This window comes from Oculina patagonica, chromosome 5 (genome assembly GCF_052425735.1).
Source record: "Oculina patagonica isolate OP01 chromosome 5, crgOcupat, whole genome shotgun sequence".
Taxonomy (NCBI): domain Eukaryota; kingdom Metazoa; phylum Cnidaria; class Anthozoa; order Scleractinia; family Oculinidae; genus Oculina; species Oculina patagonica.
The window spans coordinates 14068953-14090450 of NC_135762.1; the positions used below are offsets into that span (position 1 = coordinate 14068953).

Genomic DNA, 21498 nt, shown 5'->3' on the forward strand with positions numbered 1-21498 from the left:
TCTTTAACCCATAAAATGTATATTCACGTTATTTTAAGTTATCGCACATAGAAAAAAATGGCAAAGTTTTACTGCATAATTTCGCTCGCGACCCAATTGCAAATTTTGCCTATCATTTTATCCCCATTCTAGGCTCAAAATTAATCTCTAACTGTTTTATTTTTCGCTCAGTTATACAATCAAGACCTAAAGAGAATATAAATACTATTGAAAGATCCATAAACAGCGACAGTAAAATGCGCGAGGCGATCAAATTTTCAAAAAAATCAGTCAAACCGGAAGTGGATTTTGAGCCCAATTGGGGCGAAATCTTTTTTGACATATTTCTACGAAAGGAAAATGTATTAGGTAAAACTAACTACGGTCCGTTTAGTTTCTCACCAGGACCTATCTATGGACAAAATATGAGCGAAAACGTGCATTCCATTTGTACCGATGTCTGGTTGATAATTCTAGGAAGTCGCACTTAAATGCGCAAATTTTAATTTAATGCCTTCTACCTCTTTCTAAAAGCGCTCTTTTAAAATTCCGCCTCTGTTATGACACATTACAATATCCATAGTTTACCTATCTGCAGTGGCAAGTCATGAAGTTCTGTATCCGCGCTGTATTCTCTGCCACAAAATTGTCGGAAAAGTCCAAACTTTGAGATTTCCGAAGGTATCCCGACCAAAACACGATCAGTTTCCAAAGAAGAGATGTAATTATGGTAATTATATTCCACGCTTTTATGGTGAGAACAATGCGTTTTTATGAAGGACACGATTGTTTATGCCGAATATTATTGTGATTACTCTGAGTTGCAGAAACATTCAAATTTGAATAAAAATTAGCTCATAGACTTCCTACAATTTATATAAACGTAAAACGCCAACTGTTGTTTTAAATTGGTTAAAATATCAAAGAAACAGGAATTTATTTTTTTAAAAAAATCACGCGCACGCACCCATATTTTTATCCAGTCATGAATATCTCGTAAAGTTGTCGATGTCAGTCGTTGCACTTCGTGCATACGCTTTAAATAAATGCACAATGATGAGCCTAAGGTGTCCCCCGCGACCTTAATTATAGATGAAAATATGTAAAACAATAGAAAACAATCATACACAATCATTATTTCATTTCTTTTCAGTCTTTTATTTCCAGCTAAACTATACAAGGGCTCTGATAAACGCAAAAATGTTACAAAGTGAAAATCACTCTTAAAAATTATTCAACTCTTGATGGAGCTCTACAAACTTACACTATTTGATAATCTTATTTAGCACATCTGGTATCTCGTGTGCACAATCATTAATAGCATAAATTTCACATTGTGAGGAAAAGACAATTTTTTGTTGTTTTACAATGCTTTTTTTATAATTAACACCATCATCATATAAAATTTTCGAAGGCTGATATCCATAGGAAAACATATGAGGCATGGATACAATAGTAACACGTTTGAGCTTAATATGTTGCTCGAAAAAATTCAACCGGTTAAGGTAATACTTTCCTTCAGTTCTTTCATAAGGAAAAAATGCTTAATTGCAGGAAGAACATTACACTTAATATAGCTGATAATTATTTCACTGGAATGTCGATAGAATGAAATACAGATTCTACATGCCCTTTGTAGTAAACTACGAACTAAATCAATTGAGACTGAGTGCAGTAAAATTTGACTGTTGTATAGGCTGTTCAAAGATTAGCAATAACTTCATAGTAAACTTCTACCTCATCTGCGCAAAAACTAGTACTTCCTGTCCAGATATATCTGTCGCAGTAGGGACTGGTGTACGAATAGCAGTTAAAGTAAGAATTATAGTTACTATTTGCATAGTCTGCAACGTAAATATCGTGCCCCCCACCGAAGGTCGGACCATAGCTATAATAACTGTATGTGGCATATTGATAATATTGGTTGACGTCATTTTTAAAGTATCCGTATCCATAATTGTTTTTCAGCGAGTATATGAAGGAGTTTGTGGAGTACTGGTATCCAGCAGACCCTAAAACAAAACGAAGTAGTCACATAACATTAAACAAGCGAATTTCAAAAGGAAAAAACTTGCATATGCCATCTATTATTTTAATATCCTGTGCGGTGACGCCCATTTTTCCTTCCCGCGTAAGAAAGGGTGCCTGCGCAATCTATTTTTCACCCTTACATAAGCGTTTAAAATATCCACGGTCTGTATATTTGAGAAGACCTTTCAGCGCATTCCCACTAAGCAAAACGAAGGAGATAATTAAGGAGATAAGGGTTATTGTTAAAGCATAATCAAACAGCGCATACAGCGCGTACATTTCGTTTAAGGAAAGACCTATATATTTTAATCCATTCATTCAGTTTATACAGACTGGACGATATTTGTCAGGTAAAATAAAACACTCGATTATCGGATTCGTCTTCTCCGAATAAGGCAAACTATTAAATGTTGTTAAGTGTATATTTTTATACATTGTAGTCACTATCTGTCTTCTCATTGACTAAGAACCTACATTTAATTCTGAGAATCAGCGCAACCTACAGATTAGTGAATAATCTGCTAGCAGATTATTAACTTATCTGATATCCGAGAGCAATGTGGGAAACATTTGACAGCGAAGGAAATTCATAGTTTGTCGATTCGCTTCTTCAACCGAGCAAAAAATTGACTAAATTGAAAAATTGCTGGACAATAAACTCTCGGAAAACACAAAATGACCGACAAAGATATCGAAGGAACTATTGCACGAGTACCTTGAGGGAAAAGCATTCAGAAGCAAGACGACAAGTAGGAATTAGAAGAACAGTTGTGATAGTTTTGTCCTTATTTTTTCCCCCAGAAAAACAATGTATAATAAAACAATTATAAAATTCGGTTTTTGTGATATCCGGAATAATCAAGATATCGGTAAGTGTTATCAGCTGAAGCCTTCGGGCTTCGGCTGATAACACTTACCTTGACCTTGATTATTCCGGATATCACAAAAACCACATCCAATAACTGTTTATTATTTGTTAGAAATAAAACTTACATTGCCATGACAAATCAGCGTAGCCCCCAAAAATGTAGCCATGAGCCTTAACGATAGTCACGGTGGGTCCAAGGTTATCACAGTGGCTGTGAAAAGTCGATGAACTCCAACCATAGGTGGAAGCTCTGTAACACAGACTCCAGTAACTTTTCTGCTCGTTTTGCAAATGGGAATGAAGCCAGGAATTTAACTGCGACATTTTGCTGGTATCTCCAGATAAAATTGTGGAGTCGTCAAGGCCTCCTGAAGGAAAGGAAAAGTGACGAAAATCATTACGGCTGGAAGTGAGCAAAAATGGGTGTCGAAAAGTACGGGTTGACTGTGGCGAGAAGAGTGTATATTTAACAAAGGAAAGAACTTAGTGCTCGATTTTCAACCTGACTGTATCCTCTGTCTCTGCTTGAGCTCCAAGTGACGAAGGAATGGGTGAGTAAGCATCCTGTATTTGAATGATCTAAGTGACCTAATAGGATTTCTTACAATCAGAAACACAATTGCTACGTGTAACTCAATTCATGAATGGATGAATGAATGATTGACTTTATTTAAGTGTCTTAAGAATCTAGCCGAGGGTAAAAACCCTCTACTAATAGGGAAACTTTGAATAAATCAACAAAATTATAAAATATATAAACACTAGAACATTGGCTACAAATTGGCTACGATAGATTTAAAAGGACTTACTGTGAGGATAGCACGCTTTTCCGTTGCCGTAGAAATGGGCTGAATGGTCACAATGGCAAGTGAATGATGCAATTGTGTTGGTGCACTGTGCATTTGGATGACAGTCATGGGTGTTGAGGGCACACTCATCTATATCTGTAATATAAATAAATAAATAAAAAAATAGTTTACTTCGTTTGGTTCAGGATCAGTGAAAATAGTAAACAACTGAGTTCGAATTGTTTACAAATCAGCTTAGATTCTGCCAGTGCAAAATTGAGACAGGTGAAATTTGAGAAACACTATACCTCGACAGGTGTGGCCATCACCAGTGTAGCCGCTGTCACAGGTGCATATGTACGATCCATCGGTGTTTGAACACGTGGCACTGCTGTCACAAGTGTGACCTGAAGAGCATTCGTCAATATCTGCAATGAGAGTAAGAAGATGAAACACGTTGGAACGTTCTAGTGCATAGTAGTCCATTATACAAACGCACTGATCAAACCATTTTAATATAAAAGGCTTAAGCAAATTTAAACTACTGGATTGTTTCACTGGTGGCAGTGGCTGGAATTGCCCAAATGCTTTTGTAGCTCGCAGTCATCGAGTGGAAAAGGAGTTGGAAAAGTAGCCCATAAATACATCGCAGTAAATTTTTAGCCGTCCTTTGAAAAAAGAAAAGGTAAACTGATCGTAATGTAAGCTACATCTTTATCTATGCCACTTTGTGAAGGTACAAGAGAAGCTTAATAGTAATTCTAAATCAACTTCAAAACACAGAAAGACTTGAATACCTGTACACTGTCGTCCATCGCCGCTATAACCAGTGGCACAATGGCACGTATAAGCCCCGTGTGTGTTTGTGCAGACGCCATTTTGGTGACAATTGTGACTGTTTCCTCCACATTCATCAAGGTCTTTATATTGCACAATTTAAGATGAAAAGAAATATAATGTAATTGGACAAGTAAATCGATAAACAAAATCTAACAGAAAATAATGCTCAACGACCAAACCAAGGAAAAGAAAAGCCAAATATTTTGTAACTCCCACCCGATCCTTCTTGCGACAAACACAAATCTATTGAGTGACATGGCAGTATTTTATTCATTTATAACTTCACTGGAGAGCTATAATATTTAAGGCACCAGCTGAAATGGTTTCGGCCATTGTCTTTTCTTGGTGCACTTGGAAATACTCAGAAACAGAAGGAAAAATGCAATGAGCCATCAAACTAGTAAAAAATGAAGCCATGCAATAGTTTCCGTTACAACATAGCAACGTGCAAATGGCGCCTATGTACCTTCTGCACAAGTGTAGTTATGGCAGCTCCCACAGCTCACGTCATTCCACCTAAAACTGTGTTCAACTCCTAAGGTATGGACGCAATCTTCATTGTTGAAGTCATTGGGTTGATTCTGAGCCCAGTAGGTGAAACCACTCGACTGGTTACCTTCCCAAACAAAAGTACCCTCACTGTCTTTGTCATTAAGCCCAATCCAGCCTTTGGCTCCATTTAGGCGATGCTGAACATAAACATTTTCTTCTTGATTGGCCACGGTGATGAGGTTGGCATTGTAATTTTGACAGGTTTTCTGAGCTCCAGTCCAGTTCTTGCATGAATGACTTGTATAGTAGCAAATACCAGAAAAGTACGACCAGCCAGGCTTGCATACGTCTAAGGAAAACAAAAGTGCAGTCGCGAATCAGTGACGATGATGATGATTAAAAACTACTGTAATTGCATTGTATGTACTTAAACTTACCCGCCAATACAACGTAAGACACTGTAATTGGGTCGTGCTGGTCAGCGAACAACTCCTTTAGGCAAATACGAAATTCAGATGTCTTGATATGCTTTAAAATAAATTAAGGGCAATTGAAATAAGTGCTAGGCAGATAAAACCTCAGCTAAGTTTTATAACTCGTAAAAAAACCTCAAAACTTCAAAGAAAAAAGGTAACAATATTTCTTCTTTACTTCACTAAGACATTTTAGATTCTTAAAATCTTGCAGCACAAAAGCAGAGGCGACAACTGTGGACAACCATATTAGATGGGTGATCACCACATGAACAGACAATGACGCAACGAACAGTTAGTTTGAAAGAATTTGCGTGAGCTGATCTTAATAATTAGAACCAATCTTGAATGTATTTCTTGTATAACGTAACTGCAACATAACCATCTTGGACATCACGACGTTTACTATATTAATTAATTAATTAATTTTGTTGCACCTTTGTGTATTTAAGAGTGTGCCCGTGAGAGAACAGGGCAGAACCATGCAACATGTGATACAGCTCATATCACCGATTTCGCCCAAACTTAGCATAAATGTTGGGTATGGTGAGCTATTTGCTATGGCAAAACATCAACTCAAAATATTTTATTCCCTTCAAGTTATGGCAGCTTTTGCAAAAATGGCCATTTTTCACTAATTTATGAATATTTAATTAGCTGACTTTGATTGACCAGTTCCACAAGAAAAAAAGACTTCTGAAAATAAAATTCACTGCACTATATTCTGTGGTTATTAGGCTTTAAGTACAATAATTCACTTCAACCGTCTGATTTGATTTCTTCTCCTCAAACGGTCTTTTGGAAGGTACACATTTCGTACTGTTGGAAATAGCCTTTAACTAGTGCCCAATATCTCCCATGAGCAACAACTTATATACATTATTCTTACATGGGTAATGAAGTCCATCATTAAACTTCACAAAAATGCAACAAAATGTCTGGGGACTTCAATATTTTATTAGTATTGAGGAACTAAACACACGTGACTTAACGATTTCTTGCTATTTCATCAAAATTCACCGAAACACAGAAGCCATTTATTTGCCTCAATTTGGCATAAAATCGGTACGAAATAGCTAATCAAGCATGAATCTATAGATAACAATCAAAATATTGGCGAAGAAAAGGCAGTTAGGACATTTTTCGGAGCGTTTTCAGAGCTATATAATTCGGCAATGTTGTGATATAGCAAATGTAAAAACAGCAGCGAAAGATTTTCTTCACAAGCTCGCTCAATTCAACATTTAGGCACATCAAAGTAAAGAAACAAGAAAGTAATACTACATACATGCCACTTATCGACACACAGATGCTTTCTTTTGAAGAATTTGTTCTTTCTCGCTGCACTTCGATCCTTCGATCGATCTCAATTGACATGTACTGTTGCTTTGAGGCGCGCTGAACTTAGTCAATCCATCGTGATTCATCCTTCGTGAAAGGTGTAAACAGGTTGTCAATAAAGTCATTCAAAGAGCTGTTCAAAGTTCACGGAAGGACACTTGTCTCAGCCAGTTTGCATGAAATAAATTTAACTGGAAAATAAACAGCCGCCATGTTGAATTTCTACCTTTGAGCCTGTCGTTTCAGTCAGCGGTACGGCCGTTCACTGGGCATCACGCGTCCATCACGCGTGACCACACGCGCGATCATTTGCTTTTCCTCCGCGAGTGTTCGTTGGATGCGTTTGTGATGAAAATGAGAATATTTTCAAATTGTCGTAGGGAAAACAATTTCCTCCGCTACAGCTTGACGTGTTTACCGCAATGTGATGCTGAACGAACTCTAGGGTGCTTACCATTTGTTGGAGAGAACCGGTTGGAATGACCACTGAAAAATGGAACGGCTTCTTTCCAAAATTAGCAAACTAACCGAAATAGATGTCGCTTACCATTTGTAGCTCAGTTTCCTGTTATTTCTTTCCGTTGGTGGGAGACCTGAAGGATGGGAGACTAGAACTGGGAAACCTTACAAATGGTAAGAAAATTTCTGACGTTCCGTCAATCTCCGAAGAGATTTTCCAGAAAAAATACTGTTCCATTTGACTTTCACCGAAACAGAGTTCTTGATTTTTCTGTTCAACGGTCGGCATGCACGGCAACCAAATAAAAATAATTGTTTATGTTCCAAAATGACGCTAAATGGCGGTATAAAACTGCTCCGACGTCTCGGCAATACTGCCTTTTTGGGGGTGGCACCCTGAAGAAGGCAGTATTGCCGAAACGTCGGAGCAGTTTTATACCGCCATTTAGCGTCATTTTGGAACATAAACAATTATTTTTTAGCATAAAAGACGCTACACAGTTAAATAAATCAAAATGTCAACGTCTCCCAGTTACTTTCCAGACATTTGTATTTTTTTATTGCTTGTTCAAATTCCCCTCCCCTGGCGGAAATAGTGATTAATACCGCGCATAACGATTACATTTTTTGACCAAATTCCCCTACCCCCGGGGCATAAATGGGAAAAAATGAATAACTCAGCAAAATTGGAGAATAACGTTTACCACGGGATAAATCACTAGCGAGGTAGGTTTTGTAATCGTTTCTTGCGCAAGTGCTTTAGTTGGGGGAGCGTCTGTGCTGAACTGAACAAAGTATTCACGTACGAAATGCCTTTGGGGACGCAGTCTATATGGCGCTAGCCTGTTCCAAACTAACCGAACGCCTGGAACAGGTTAATATGGCGCAGCAAATATATACATATATCTATAAAGGTGTGAATGTAGAGAGAGAAAACAACAAAGAATAAAACGGGTTTCCCTCGCGTTGACCTCGAAGAAGACAGAAGACTACCTGTGCTGGTTGAAACATTATATTTTAGCTAATAAGTTTTGCCGTCTTGCGTAGTCCTAGTCTTGCAATAAATTTGTTTAGTTTTAATGCGGGGTTTAAGCTCTCTACAAAAGTCTGCATTCGCGTCTTTGTAACTCACATAGCCACTTAAATTGAGTCGGTGATGAAGAAAATTATCATTTGAAGCCGCAATTCGTCACTTGCAATGTGGGCATTCAGGAGGAAAAATTTGTCCCCATAAAAGCCCTTTTCTAAAACAAATTAATAAAACTGCAGTAATGACGTTTATCGGTAAATGGACAGATGGAGAACTTTGTGGGATCCCGAAAAAGAGAGTGGGTACAAATTCAGTCTCCTAGCTGCCAAAGTGTAATATAATATAGACGATTTGAACAGAAGGAATAGATGTACACAGGCCAGGCTGACAACCTGACCGCCATTTCTTCGAATGTCCATATTCACCCCCTCCCCCACCTCCCAAAAAAGACATTAACAACAAAAAAAAAAAACAATAAACATACTAGTTTTAACCTGATATAAGATGGAAAAACTTGCTCTGATTAGTTAATGGTTTCCGACATTTCAGAGCTCAATTTCAGAGCATCAAAACCGATTGCATCGCATACATTACACTGCATCCAGTGTATTTCTCTTCAACTATTTATCAAAAAAATTCAATGGAGAAGTTGAAAAAAATTCTCACTTTTACAAGAAACGCACACTACTTATAAGGCTAAGATCAAGCCCCGGTTGTTCAGAGGGTAGATAACACCATCCGCTACTTATTCCGACGAAAACAAACATTTGCGGAGGAAAAGCAAATGAACACGCGTATGTATAGCTGTGTATAGCTGTGTTGGGCTATGTATAGGCGTGTATAGCTGTGTAGGGCTAGGCTATGTATCCCCTCTATGAACATCCCTATATAGGATTTAGTAAAACAACTATATGATGACTACACTACGTACTTGCCCAAGTGTACGGCTTTACCGCTGACTGAAACGGCAGGCTCAAAAGTACAAATACAACATGGCGGCTGTTTATTTTCCAGTTAAATTATTTCATTCAAACTGGCTGAGACAAGTGTCCTTCCGTGAACTTTAAACAGCTCTTTGAATGACTTTATTGACAACCTGTTTACACCTTTCACGAAGAATGACCCACGATGTATTGGCTAAGTTCATCGCGCCTCAAAGCAACAGTACATGTCAATTGAGATCGATCGAAGGATCGAAGTGCAGCGAGGAAGAACAAATTCTTCAAAAGAAAGCATCTGTGTGTCGATAAGTGGCATGTATGTAGTATTACTTTCTTGTTTCTTAACTTTGATGTGCCTAAATGTTGAATTGAGCGAGCTTTTGAAGAAAATCTTTCGCTGCTATTTTTACATTTACTATCACAACATTGCCGAATTATATGGCTCTGAAAACGCTCCGAAAAATGCCCTAACTGCCAATCTTCGCCAATATTTTGATTGTTATCTATAGATTTATGCTTGATTAGCTATTTCGTACCGATTTTGTGCCGAATTGAGGCAAATAAATGGCTTCTGTGTTTCGGTGAATTTTGATGAAATAGCAAGAAATCGTTAAGTCACGTGTGTTTAGTTCTTCAATACTAATAAAATATTGAAGTCCCCAGACATTTTGTTGCATTTTTGTGAAGTTTAATGATGGACTTCATTACCCATGTAAGAATAATGTATATAAGTTGTTGCTCATGGGAGATATTGGGCACTAGTTAAAGGCTATTTCCAACAGTACGAAATGTGTACCTTCCAAAAGACCGTTTGAGGAGAAGAAATCAAATCAGACGGTTGAAGTGAATTATTGTACTTAAAGCCTAATAACCACAGAATATAATGCAGTGAAATTTATTTTCAGAAGTCTTTTTTTCTTGTGGAACTGGTCAATCAAAGTCAGCTAATTAAATATGCATAAATTAGTGAAAAATGGCCATTTTTGCAAAAGGTGCCATAACTTGAAGGGAATAAAATATTTTGAGCTGATGTTTTGTCACACTAAATAGCTCACCATACCCAACATTTATGCTAAGTTTGGGCGAAATCGGTGATATGAGCTGTATCACCTGTTGCCTGGTCCTCTTATGGATACACTCTTAAGTAACTTAATAACGAGTCTGATACCCTTGAAATAAACAATTTTATCTTGAATAAATCGCGGCTTTTAAAACTCTTCTTTTAACACCAACTCGATTTATCTAGTGCCATTAAATGTGAATACGCCATTGTTCCTCGCATTGCAATCAGGCGATAAAAATGCTTGCATGAAAACGCAAAGCCCTACCTCTATCCATGCAGTAACAGACATGTATGTTGACTTTAGGTTGTTTCCCTCCGAGTTATGACTGGCTGATATTATTACCGTTGGCTCTTTGTCATGAGCTGTTGCAAACTGTACGTCCTGCAAAAACATAACGTCGATGAGTGAAATTCTAACACATTCTTTGTAAACAACCAATAGGCCAGGACTCTTGATTGAATTCTGTTAATTCCGACCCGACTTGAATCTTTTCTACTTTAAACCGGCCATATTCAGTATAGAGTCTCATATTTAATTGATAAATCCTAGACATTGGGAAATTAACCAGAGCTACCGTAAAAACTGGGGAGTGATTTAACATGAGATTAAAGCGAACTCTTATTTCTGATTTAAGAGTTGTTATTAAAGCAATCATAAGATATGGTAATTGCAATGTACATGAAAACTAACCTGACAAAATGCACCATTGTTATTTATAGAAACTGAATTGTCATTTGGAAAGTCGACATTTTTGCTCTCCGCAAAAAGGGGACGATGAATTGCTTCGAAAGCCATCCAGCTCTGAAGGGAAGAAAAACAAACTGTTTCAATTTCTTACCAAAAAAAACTGTTTTGCTCCAGATGGAAAGAGTGAAATTGAAGGTTAAATTTAAAAAATAAATCATTTTAAAATACTCTTATTAAAAAACAAAACAAAAATAAAACAACTACAAAGAAAAATCCAAAAACAAAAAAAAATAATAATAATTGAAAAAAGTCAAGACTGGCTTTTAAAAGCTCTACGGGGTTGTTGGCAGAAATAGCCAAACAGAATTTTTTATTTCTTTTAAAAATGACAGATGATAATGGGGAATATTTCGCATGCTAATAATTGGCCTAAAGTAGCTGTCGTATTGCATGTCTACGCGAACCAGCGTCTCTGCAAATAAAGCAGGGCGTTCTGTGCAAAATTTGGGAGTGGGAACTTGAAGTTCGAAAATCTTAGTCTTTAAACTCAGTCGTTTAACGGGTAGGGAAAAGTACGCCTACCACAAAAATGTCCTCGTGAAGACCATCATAGTTCTGCAACTCACGGAGACATATGTAGAAGTTAGAACTGGTTGCGTTCTCTATCCACAGGCTAGCAGCGTCGTGCTTGAAAGCTGAGCTCACGTGATCTGCTGTTGCCAGAACAGTGGGCGTTAAGGAAAATTTACCCTATTTAAAAAATAGTCACTCCATAAGTAAGCAGTTAAAGACTAATTAGGTGTAAAACTATAATGTGAAAAAGAAAGTAGAACTTGGTCAAGCAAACAAGCTGAATAACAGCCCTTTTTCTTAAACAATTTAAACCACAGCCAATCATGATTTCGGTTGAGCTAGCAAAATTTGCAAGGTCTTGTTCGAAGTTTGATTAGAACTCTCGAGCGTAGTAAGACCCAATACATGTCAACACTTTGGTTTTAACCAGTAAAGACGCTAGTTTACCGCGTTATTCAGCACGACCTACGTTAAGAGTAAATAAGAGGTCTAGAGGAAATGTTAGCCTGATTTGTAGCAGGTTACGTAGTCGAGTATTGTGTCATAAGATAATCGCTGATAACAAAAGAAGACGGTCAACTAACTCGAAAACTTGACCCTCGGACGTAAAAAGGGGGGGGGGGGGGGGTGGATGACACCCCCCCATAAGGTTTTTTCCAAATTTTGAAAAGCGATTTACTCTGCAATGCTGAAACTTTCAGTAGCTGTTCATTCATCCTCTGCGAAAATTTTGATCTGTCAACCATGTGTCCATGGTATTTGACGTTGCCATTTCAACGTCACAAATACAAACAGATCTTGCCAAAAATCGTCATTTTTACCATTTTTTTCAATTTTTTCAGTTTTTTAAAACAGAAGTGCAAGATGTGTTTATTTTTACGTCCTGTAAGCATTCTGGCTTGATTTTGCATCAATTTCCGTTATTTTCTGACTTTCGAAGAAAATGTTGAAATCCAAGATGGCGGATCCAAGATGGCGGCTCTAATGACGTCACGTGACGTCGACGTCATATGACGTCACATTCAATTAAAATTACGTCATCTTGTAGAGTAAGCTAAGGGCTTTCTTCTCAGCTCAAAATAATTTCGCTACGCCTTAATATAATGAAAACTTCGGGGAGGGGTTCCATCCACCCCCCCCCCCTCCCCTTGTACGATGGTGGGAGTGTGTGTGAGTTTGCTTGTACGTCCGAGGGTTAAGGAAAGGAGACTTTTAACAGAAGAATAAACCTGGTTCAAGGTATACCATCGAAAATATCATACTTACAAAAAAACGATACCAAAAAAAAATTGCTATGATTAATTAAAGAGCTCTCACATAGGGTAGCGTGATTTCTTCGCATTTTGATCCAGTCCACCATTGCGGAATGCGGGTCTTTCCCGCCACTCCCCCGTCCGGTGCCCCCTGGTAAGCCATCCAATCGACAGTGGCAAACTCTTTTGAATTGCGGTCATTTCTTCCTGCTGCTGTTACGCAAACCTTGAAATAAATGATAAAACCATATGTTTTAAGGAGGCTCAAAACAGTTTTCAGTACTTTCCAGGTCTTATATATTTTGATGGGTCATTGCTACAAACATTTATTAGTTACCACTACAGAAATGGTATTAGGCAAATTCCCAGTCACTGGCAAACAAATGGTGATTATTTTCTTGACGTTATTGACTAGTAACGCAACTTGTAGCAACGGTATAACCAGTTAAAAACACCCTAAATTTCAGCCTTAAGATGCTTATGACTCAAAAACAAGTCTGGTGACTCCCATGTTTTGTTATTGAATAATGATCAGCATGTTAATATACAATTTTTTGCAAAGGTTAAAAATTTCTGGAGCGGTTCCAGAGCCACCTTAAATTTTCTAAAACAAAGGTGAATGATGCCAATTAAAGTTGAGTAACAGAGTTATTCAAATAATATTGAAATTATTATCTGTCTATAAGAAGTCAAACCACGGCAAAATACATTTTTATTTTATTTCATTTCAAATCATTTTATGTTTTGTTGTGTCGTTTTATTATCATCATTATCGAAATTGATTTATAATTAACTCAGCAATTCTGGAGCAGTTTTTACTGAGCAAGAAAAGGTGGCAAGATGTCTGTTTTGAATCAAGTCGCCAACTTTGGATGCCTTTTACATTCCAGTTTTTCTCTTTTAAAAAGTGAACACAGAAGCGGTGTCCAGGATTTGTTGTTTAAGATAATTATTGCTTTCTAGTTTTATATATAATGTACTATTTAAACACATTTACCTTGAAATTCTGATGGTTGACATTTTCGACCCAAGAGACAGTAGCCTCGTGCACAAAATTCGTCCTGGTCGAGTTCCAGTGATTGGTCGTAATCTGCACGTGCACTTCTTTGTGTGGATAGAACGAGAAAGGCGGGAAAATCACCATTTCGCAGGCCGTCTCAGCCCAAGACACGTCCCTTTTTAACGCAACTCGTCCTCTCTTAACGGGAAAACCTAGGACGCCAACAAAGTATCATTAGCCAGAGATAATGCATAACTAATAAACTCGGTTTCACTTATTGCCCTTTTAAAATACCGTAAAATTCCGGTTATAAGCCCCCCCGCTTATAAGCCCCCCCGGATATAGGCCCATCATCCTGGAAACAAAAAAATACATCCGGTTATAAGCCCCCCCGGATATAAGCCCCCCTCTACCGGATGACAGTACTGAACAGGGCTAAATGTTGCTTTTTTGTGCGTTTTTAACTTAAAAACGTATTTCGATCAACACTCCCGAGGCTCGTTTCGAAACGTTTTTTTCCTTCCGCTTATAAGCCCTCCCGAATATAAGCCCCTCCGCTTATAAGCCCACCCAAAAACCCTTACGAAGTTGTATAAGCCCAGGGCTTATAACCGGAATTCTACGGTATCTCTATATTAAAACAGTGGCAATTTAAAATTCAACGCACTTCCAAACAGATAGGCTGGTAGGTTTGTGCCCTGTTGCTGTGTTGTTGGTGCTGCTGGCAGGGCAGCAACCTAACTTAGATCCGACAACTTTTTAATTGGAAGAAACCCCTTGCATTTTTTTAAAAAAATTAAAACCCTGGAATCGAGTTTGGGCCAACCTCTTTTCACGTTATCAATCATACAAAGGTATCAATCAATCCATCAATCAATCAATCAATGAATCAATAAATCAATCAATCAATCAATCGATAGATTGACGCGGGATGTGGTTTCCCTCACTATCCGAGCCAGAGGGTCATGTAAAAAGGCTCACTCAATAACTGAAATTTACTTCTCACCAGTACAACTTCCTGGATGATACAGAGTGTGGTTGCTCTTCAACTTGCACATTTCAAGTTCAAAGACACACTTGTTTTTGAAGGTGGTTGAGTTGGATGAGCACACTTGCTCCTCGTACGAAGGACAGTTTTCTTCGCAGACACAACGGGCGTCAAATGCGTCGAATGCCTTGCAGACGGCAAAGTACTCACACGTAACGTTAATGCACGGGTCAAGTTCTAAAAGGAATAAAATAAATGTTTAAAATAATAATTCACTTTTATCTATCAAATAAAGAAGCATAGGCGGGGTGCTTTATACTCTGATGAAACATTACGCTCTTTAGCTAAGCCAGTGAGCGAAGAAGAGATGAGAGGTGAAAGTTTTAGAAATAGGAAATAATTTATGTGGATATGGTTGACAGGCAAGTCCCTCTCAAGCTGCAGTGAAAATCTTGCTAGGGCTCTGTCCTTTTCATTGAGAAAAGAATTATCTTAACGATGAGTGGGATTTATTACCTAATCAAAGAGCTGAAAAGAAGAAAAACAGGCTTAAAACGTAAGGCACTATTCGGTAATTAAAATAACATTATAAACTGCCGTTAGCTTAACTCGGTGCACTAATTACCTCCTACGACAGCATACTCCACTGTTATTGGGTCGTGATTTCTGCTAATTCCCTGAGTGTCCTTAACACAAACTTTAAAAGACGACTGAGTTATCTCCTGCAAGATTAATAAAAGATCCCTCATTACATTTTAGGACATTTATCACTTTGAAATGAAATTAATCTCAATATCAAAAACTCGTAAATGAATGTACGAGTATTTTAAAGTCGATCTAGTTTCTGGGTAGTCAAAAACCTCTACGTGAACAGTTTTGTAAGGCTCTGCAACAAGACTTTTAGCTAGAGACTGGCTAAGATACATTAACAGGTCTGTAGTATGAGGTAGTAATGTCAAAATGGGTGCATGAAATTCCCCAAAGGCCCCAAGGAATAAAAAGACATCACATTTCGCTACCTGATTACTGTGTTTACTCGAAAAAGCGCCGCGGCGCTTATTAAATTTTCCCAACCTTAAGTGCGGCGCTTATTCGGGGGCAGCGATTATTTGAGGGCGGCGCTTATTTCAAATTTGGACTCCACAAAGAGTCTTTTATTTTACAGTTATCGAAAGTAGCATCTTCTGATTGTTAGTATTCGTCTCTTCTGAAGAGAGTAGTGGCGCTAGCTGTCCTAGCAAAGTACGCGGCCTTCACAACATTTACGTATTGTAAGAATGTTTGATAGAAAACAAATGGGCGAGCAGTAAAACCATCACTGTAAACTGCAAAACATCGCTTTGCATTAGAGTTGCTTTGTAGTGCAGTTTTTAGCAAAACAGATTTCCTCGAATTAGCGCCGCATCGGGACTGCGGCGCTCATTCGATCATTCGGGGGCGGCGCTTTTTAACTTTTTTGTCCGAAATGCGGCGCTTATTCGAGGGCGGCGCTTATTCGAGTAAATACGGTAAGCGAGGTTAACTCTTCAGCACGATAAAATAACAGTAAAAGTGAGTCCGCTATGCGAACATGTGTGGACTTTCATTTGAAAAAAGGTTGACATTATGAATTAATCAATGAGTTACTGTAGCAGTCAAAAACTTCAAGTTTCGAATCGAGTTATTCGAGATACAAGGCGAAAAAACAAAGAACTTATCAATCAATTTATTTTTTACAAGACTGTTGGAAGAACAAAGTGTACTATTTCTTGTCTTTAATATGTACTACGCTTCAAGAAACGCACGTTACCATTGCCGCTTGGGATGTCACGCAATGTGAAGGAGCGTGGTGTGACCCTTTTGTCACGTCGTTCACGACAAATGCCTTTTTTTCATGCAAATAAAAACCTAGAATCCCACAAGAACAGCAGTTATTAGACCAAAAGTCTTTCCTTACCGCTAGCAAGATAGGATACTATTTTCATTAAAAAAAGAAATGTTGCGTGGAACACGTGAACTGTCTCGCATCGCTTGTTTACACAACCCTTACTTTTTGTGTAAAGCTTGTGTAAACAACTCATCGAAAAACTTATTTTCTTTCAATGAGTTATTTTTTAACCTTTTTGGAATAAGAACGTTTCAATAAGCTTTCACAAATAATTTCTTAGTAGCTTGCGTAGAAAGGCAGAGAAATATATTTTTCTGTTCACGAAATATTCACTTGGAGTCGGTGTTTTGAGAGGCGGCGAAGGATGTTATTTGAACCGACAATTAAACTATTTTGTCGCACGGTTTGGATATATGCATATTCTACGGTTCGATGTTATTTTTATTCTTTTCATGAGAATATGTTAGTTCAGTTCTGAATTCGACATCGGTCTTTTGTTAAAAATACTACTTGAGAGAAATGGAGCAGGTGAATTATATCCCGGAGTCCAAGACAAGTAAAACAACATGATCAGCGAACTTGTTTTGATACAACTCGTTGTGCATTCATTGTGTGAATGCTGAAAGAAAGAAATAACCAGACATTTGATTCGTTTTAATATGCGAATCAAAAATGCTCAAGCCGCACAGAAAAACAAACACTGCGGAAAGTGAGTCAAAAGTGTGAAAAAAGAAACGTCACCTACGACCGCAGTTGTTCAGCTCATTAGATATGCAGATTTCAACCGTCGCGATTGTTATTTCACTTTTCATCTACGCCACCGCTGCCTTTGAAGTTGTTCCTTGATCCTTGTTGTATATTTTCCAGCCACCACACGTTCTTCGAAAAATGTGTCAAAAAAGGCTTCTAGATTCAAGAATAAAGTGCGACTTGCTCGATACTGATCGAATTTCTGGGTTTACTGCCTTGGCTGCCCATCTCACCGAAACTTCGGATTCTCCGATCACAGTCGAAAACTTCAGAAAGCACTAACCCGAGTTATCACGGAAAGTGACCCCCCCCCAATCGAAAAAAAAAAAAAAACTGCATCACAACAATGTGTAGACTTAAAAGTCCACACAAAAAACTATTTTCAAAACAGTAACATCAGCAAAAAGAACAACAACAACGGTTTTTGTGGTCATTTACCTCCATCCAGACATTCAAAGCGTTGCTATAGCGATCGTCTGAGTTATCCCACAGTGCATTGGTCGAGTTGTCGTGGCTAGCAGATATCAGGATAATGGGCGCCTTGTAGAATGGATTTTCAAAGTTCAAATCCTATATTGGGTAAAAATAGCGACTTGTTAGACTTGTTTGTGTAGTTGTCAAGAAATATGACTACCCATACCCGTTTTTAACTTCCCGAATCTTGTGCAGTTCTGATCTAAACTCCTGAAAACACTTCTCATGCAGAATCAGTCTTAACAATTTTGAAGATGAATTTTCGAACATTAAAAAATTCCGGTTGTAAAAGCATTTTCTTGCGAACTCGTACGTGTGGTATGTGTATGCATCGGTTAAAGCTATCCTACCTGGCAAAAGGCATAGTTATTTTCTCGCAATGGAGCTCCATATCCAGCGAAATTTATCTTTCCTCGTTCAGTAAAGTTCCAATAGGAGGGAAGATCGTCATATGCAAACCAATGCTGATGAGGTCAGAAAAGCAAACACACAAAAAATGATAGAAAAATATGAGATTATACAGTTTATAGAAGACAAAAAGATGAGAGAAGGCATTGAAAAAAGCAAAAAAAAAATAACAATAGAAAACAACAAACAAACAAATTGAAACAGATCAGGCTAAATGGTGGATGAATTGCGCGCGTTACTCTTCAACCTATAATCTGAGACGAATGAGACGAGTCAGTCGCTGCTAGTGATTGCAGTTCCGAATTTTTGTTTGTTTTTTCATTAATGGTGAAGATCGGTATTATTGATTTATTTCCAGAATTAAATGATTTAGAGTAATTTTTGATGGTTGATCCTTCGGATCAATCAATTTTGCAAGGAAAAATAAGAAATGTGACACTGAACCACTTGGTACTAGTCTAAGTGTCTTAATGTGTCTTCAGTTATTCGATAATGTCATGGCTTAAAATATAGAAACTTACCACTTTTAGGTCGGAATGAATTCCATCATACGTCATTAACTCTCTCATGCACACGTGAATCTCGTTCTTTCCCACGTTTTCAAGCCAAAGGTTCATGGAATCAAATGGTCGGTCCGAATGCTCATGCTGAAGGGTGATAAACACTTGTGGCTTTAACTTGAATCCCTGAAAATAAACAAAATTACAAGCTTAGATACATTCAATGATTTCTGTTCTAGGGAGGAAATAATCATAAAAAAATACATAATAAAAACAGTTTTTTCGCTCTGGGGTCAACAATCACTGACCGAATAAAAATTTTTTTCTTGGTATTAATTAAACTTGTGACGTTCAAATCATAACAATGATTTGAATAATCATTGCCGCATAAACTTAAACTCCTTGTGGTTCGAAATGCTAGCCCAACTGGAGACAGATACGACAATAACCTCAAAATTGTCAAGATTAAAATTATCGTTTCGGGTCTTATATTTAATATTGGTGAGGAAGACATTGGCTAGTAACCTCTTGTCTCAGTGAATGACCACCAAAACAGGAAAGTGTGTTCTATGAAAGAGTTGCGTTACCAATTTTATGAAAACAATATTGCGCAAGCATGAAGCCATTTCGGTAACGCCAAAAAAATAAATAAAAAATGAAAATCACAGTAAAATATAACTTACATTGCTCAGATTGCTGATCGATACTCGCTTGCACTGGGTCCTGGTAGTCCACTCATCGAAATCCACGATGCCAGATTTGATGCCTTGATGGGATCCTTGGAATGCAAGCCAATTGATGACAGATGTACCCCCTGAACCACTTCCTGCCTCACGCACACACACGTCAAATCCTGTTGTGGAAACTGACTTCACCCACAGTGCTGCTGGGTCGTGGATTTTGACGTAGGTGTTGCCATGGCTAAGGGTGACAAACACTCTGACGTCACTCGAGCCCTGGAACTGTGTCTTGAAAGAGACGGACTGACAACCGTGGTTATTTTGGGACGTGTCAGTAATGTTCACCTTTCCAGCTTGAAAGACAATTGCTGAAAGATGAAATGTCAGTGGATTAACAAGAGGGTTAAATGCAACCTTTCCAAACCGGCCCTAAGCCGTATAAGCTTTTTGAGCGATGCCTTCTTTTTCGAGCGATTTCCTTTAAACTGGCTGTCGCCTTAGTAAACGATTGTCCTCTGACATCTATCTGACGCATAAACAAAGAGAGTAACGTCGACTTTTAGCTTTATTTCGAGACACTCCGAACCTAAGAAAAACGTTGAAATAATTATTTTAGTTACGACAAGAAATGCTTCATAAAGGTAAATGAGTTAAGTTGCAACACATTATCTCCACAGTCTATAGATTGACTAGGTTGGTTTTGCAATTTACATTGTTTTAGGAGACACTCCGTACCTAATTTATACGACTAGATCATAAGAATTAAACCCAACGCTAATTTTTCAACTTTCTAATCGATTCTAGGTACAGTACTTGACATATGACAGGAACCTTTTTAGAAGCTAACGACGTACTTAATTGAAAACGTTGCAGAAAGATGCTGCTATATTTTTTTAAAGATTGCAAAAAATATCAACAATTTGTAGTTTTCGCATGTGCCAGATTTTTTTAACTGACTGTTTTACGTAAATTTACGTAAATGGTTAGCTCGATTGATGTTCTTTCCCAAGCTTCGAAAGAAAAACGTTGAAATAATTATTTTAGTTACGACAAGATAGGCTTCATAAAGGAAATGAGCTAATTGGAAACACAGTATCTCCACAGTCTATAGATTGACTAGGTTGGTTTTGTTTTAGGAAACTGACAAATACTTAGAAATAGCTAAGACACCTTTTTAATTGCTAGAAAAACCGACAGAATTCAAACTTATGGCCATTTGCTACACTCCCACGTATTAAAAAAAATATATTGAAACTTACCGCTAGAGAAATCCAGTTGCAGCGAAAGCAGCTGCAAAGCAAAGAGAAGGAATATCTGCTTTGCTCCCATTCTATTCTTCCTTGGAGACTGCAACTCCGTTGGAACTTCTATCCGCCAAGACAGTCCAATTTGGAATAGTGGTAAAACCGCTTGCATCTTTCTTTTATACGGTGGCGTCGGAATGAGGAAGATATCAAGCGATACTACGTTTGCTTAAAGGAGGTTAAGGGGCAATTAATCCATGTGATATTTAAATCGTTTCAGCGCCTCGCACACGCAACACTAGTTTAAAATAAACAATACATATTTACTTTGCTCCTGTTCAAACCGGCTAATATACTGTACTGCAGCTTCCCAGACTGCCTTCACAAAGACCGTTCTTTTAAATAGCTGTCCTTTCTACAAGCCGATAGAATTGGGATTTAAGAAGTAATTTTTATGATGAATTTTTCGATACGACAGTCTGCTGATAAGTTGTATGGCAGGCAGTAACAAAAATAAACAGGCAGTGTAGATCATTTAATCCTTGGATCGATGCCTTGGAATTAGGAAAACAAATAAACTCATGGATTTTATTACGTTAAAATCAAGCAAAACAAAATGTAAGTAACATGGAGTGCTTGAAACGACTGGTGGAGAGATATGCTCGATCCAAAGTATGGCGTAGATTTTTAAGTTAAAGAATTCACACTAACATGTTTCGTGAAACCTTTTGGGACGTTTGTTTGAAAATTAATCCAATGAAATACTTA

The 21498-nt window shown here is 37.8% G+C and overlaps 1 protein-coding gene across 1 annotated transcript; it reads right to left on the reverse strand.

Moving 5' to 3' along the window:
• Positions 1 to 1131: 1131 nt before the first annotated feature.
• On the reverse strand, positions 1132 to 21112 carry LOC144655641 (uncharacterized). The gene is made up of 19 exons (XM_078515929.1): positions 20746 to 21112; positions 19490 to 19854; positions 18828 to 18992; positions 18249 to 18362; positions 17863 to 17994; positions 15433 to 15529; positions 14826 to 15044; positions 13817 to 14031; positions 12884 to 13045; positions 11576 to 11743; positions 10997 to 11107; positions 10571 to 10687; positions 5436 to 5526; positions 4973 to 5347; positions 4464 to 4586; positions 3975 to 4094; positions 3688 to 3822; positions 3004 to 3246; positions 1132 to 1991 (listed from the first exon to the last, which is right to left on the reverse strand). The coding sequence occupies exons 1-19, from the start codon at positions 20900 to 20902 to the stop codon at positions 1681 to 1683; spliced, it is 3420 nt and encodes a 1139-aa protein (XP_078372055.1). The 5' UTR covers positions 20903 to 21112; the 3' UTR covers positions 1132 to 1680.
• Between the last annotated feature and the right edge of the window lie 386 nt (positions 21113 to 21498).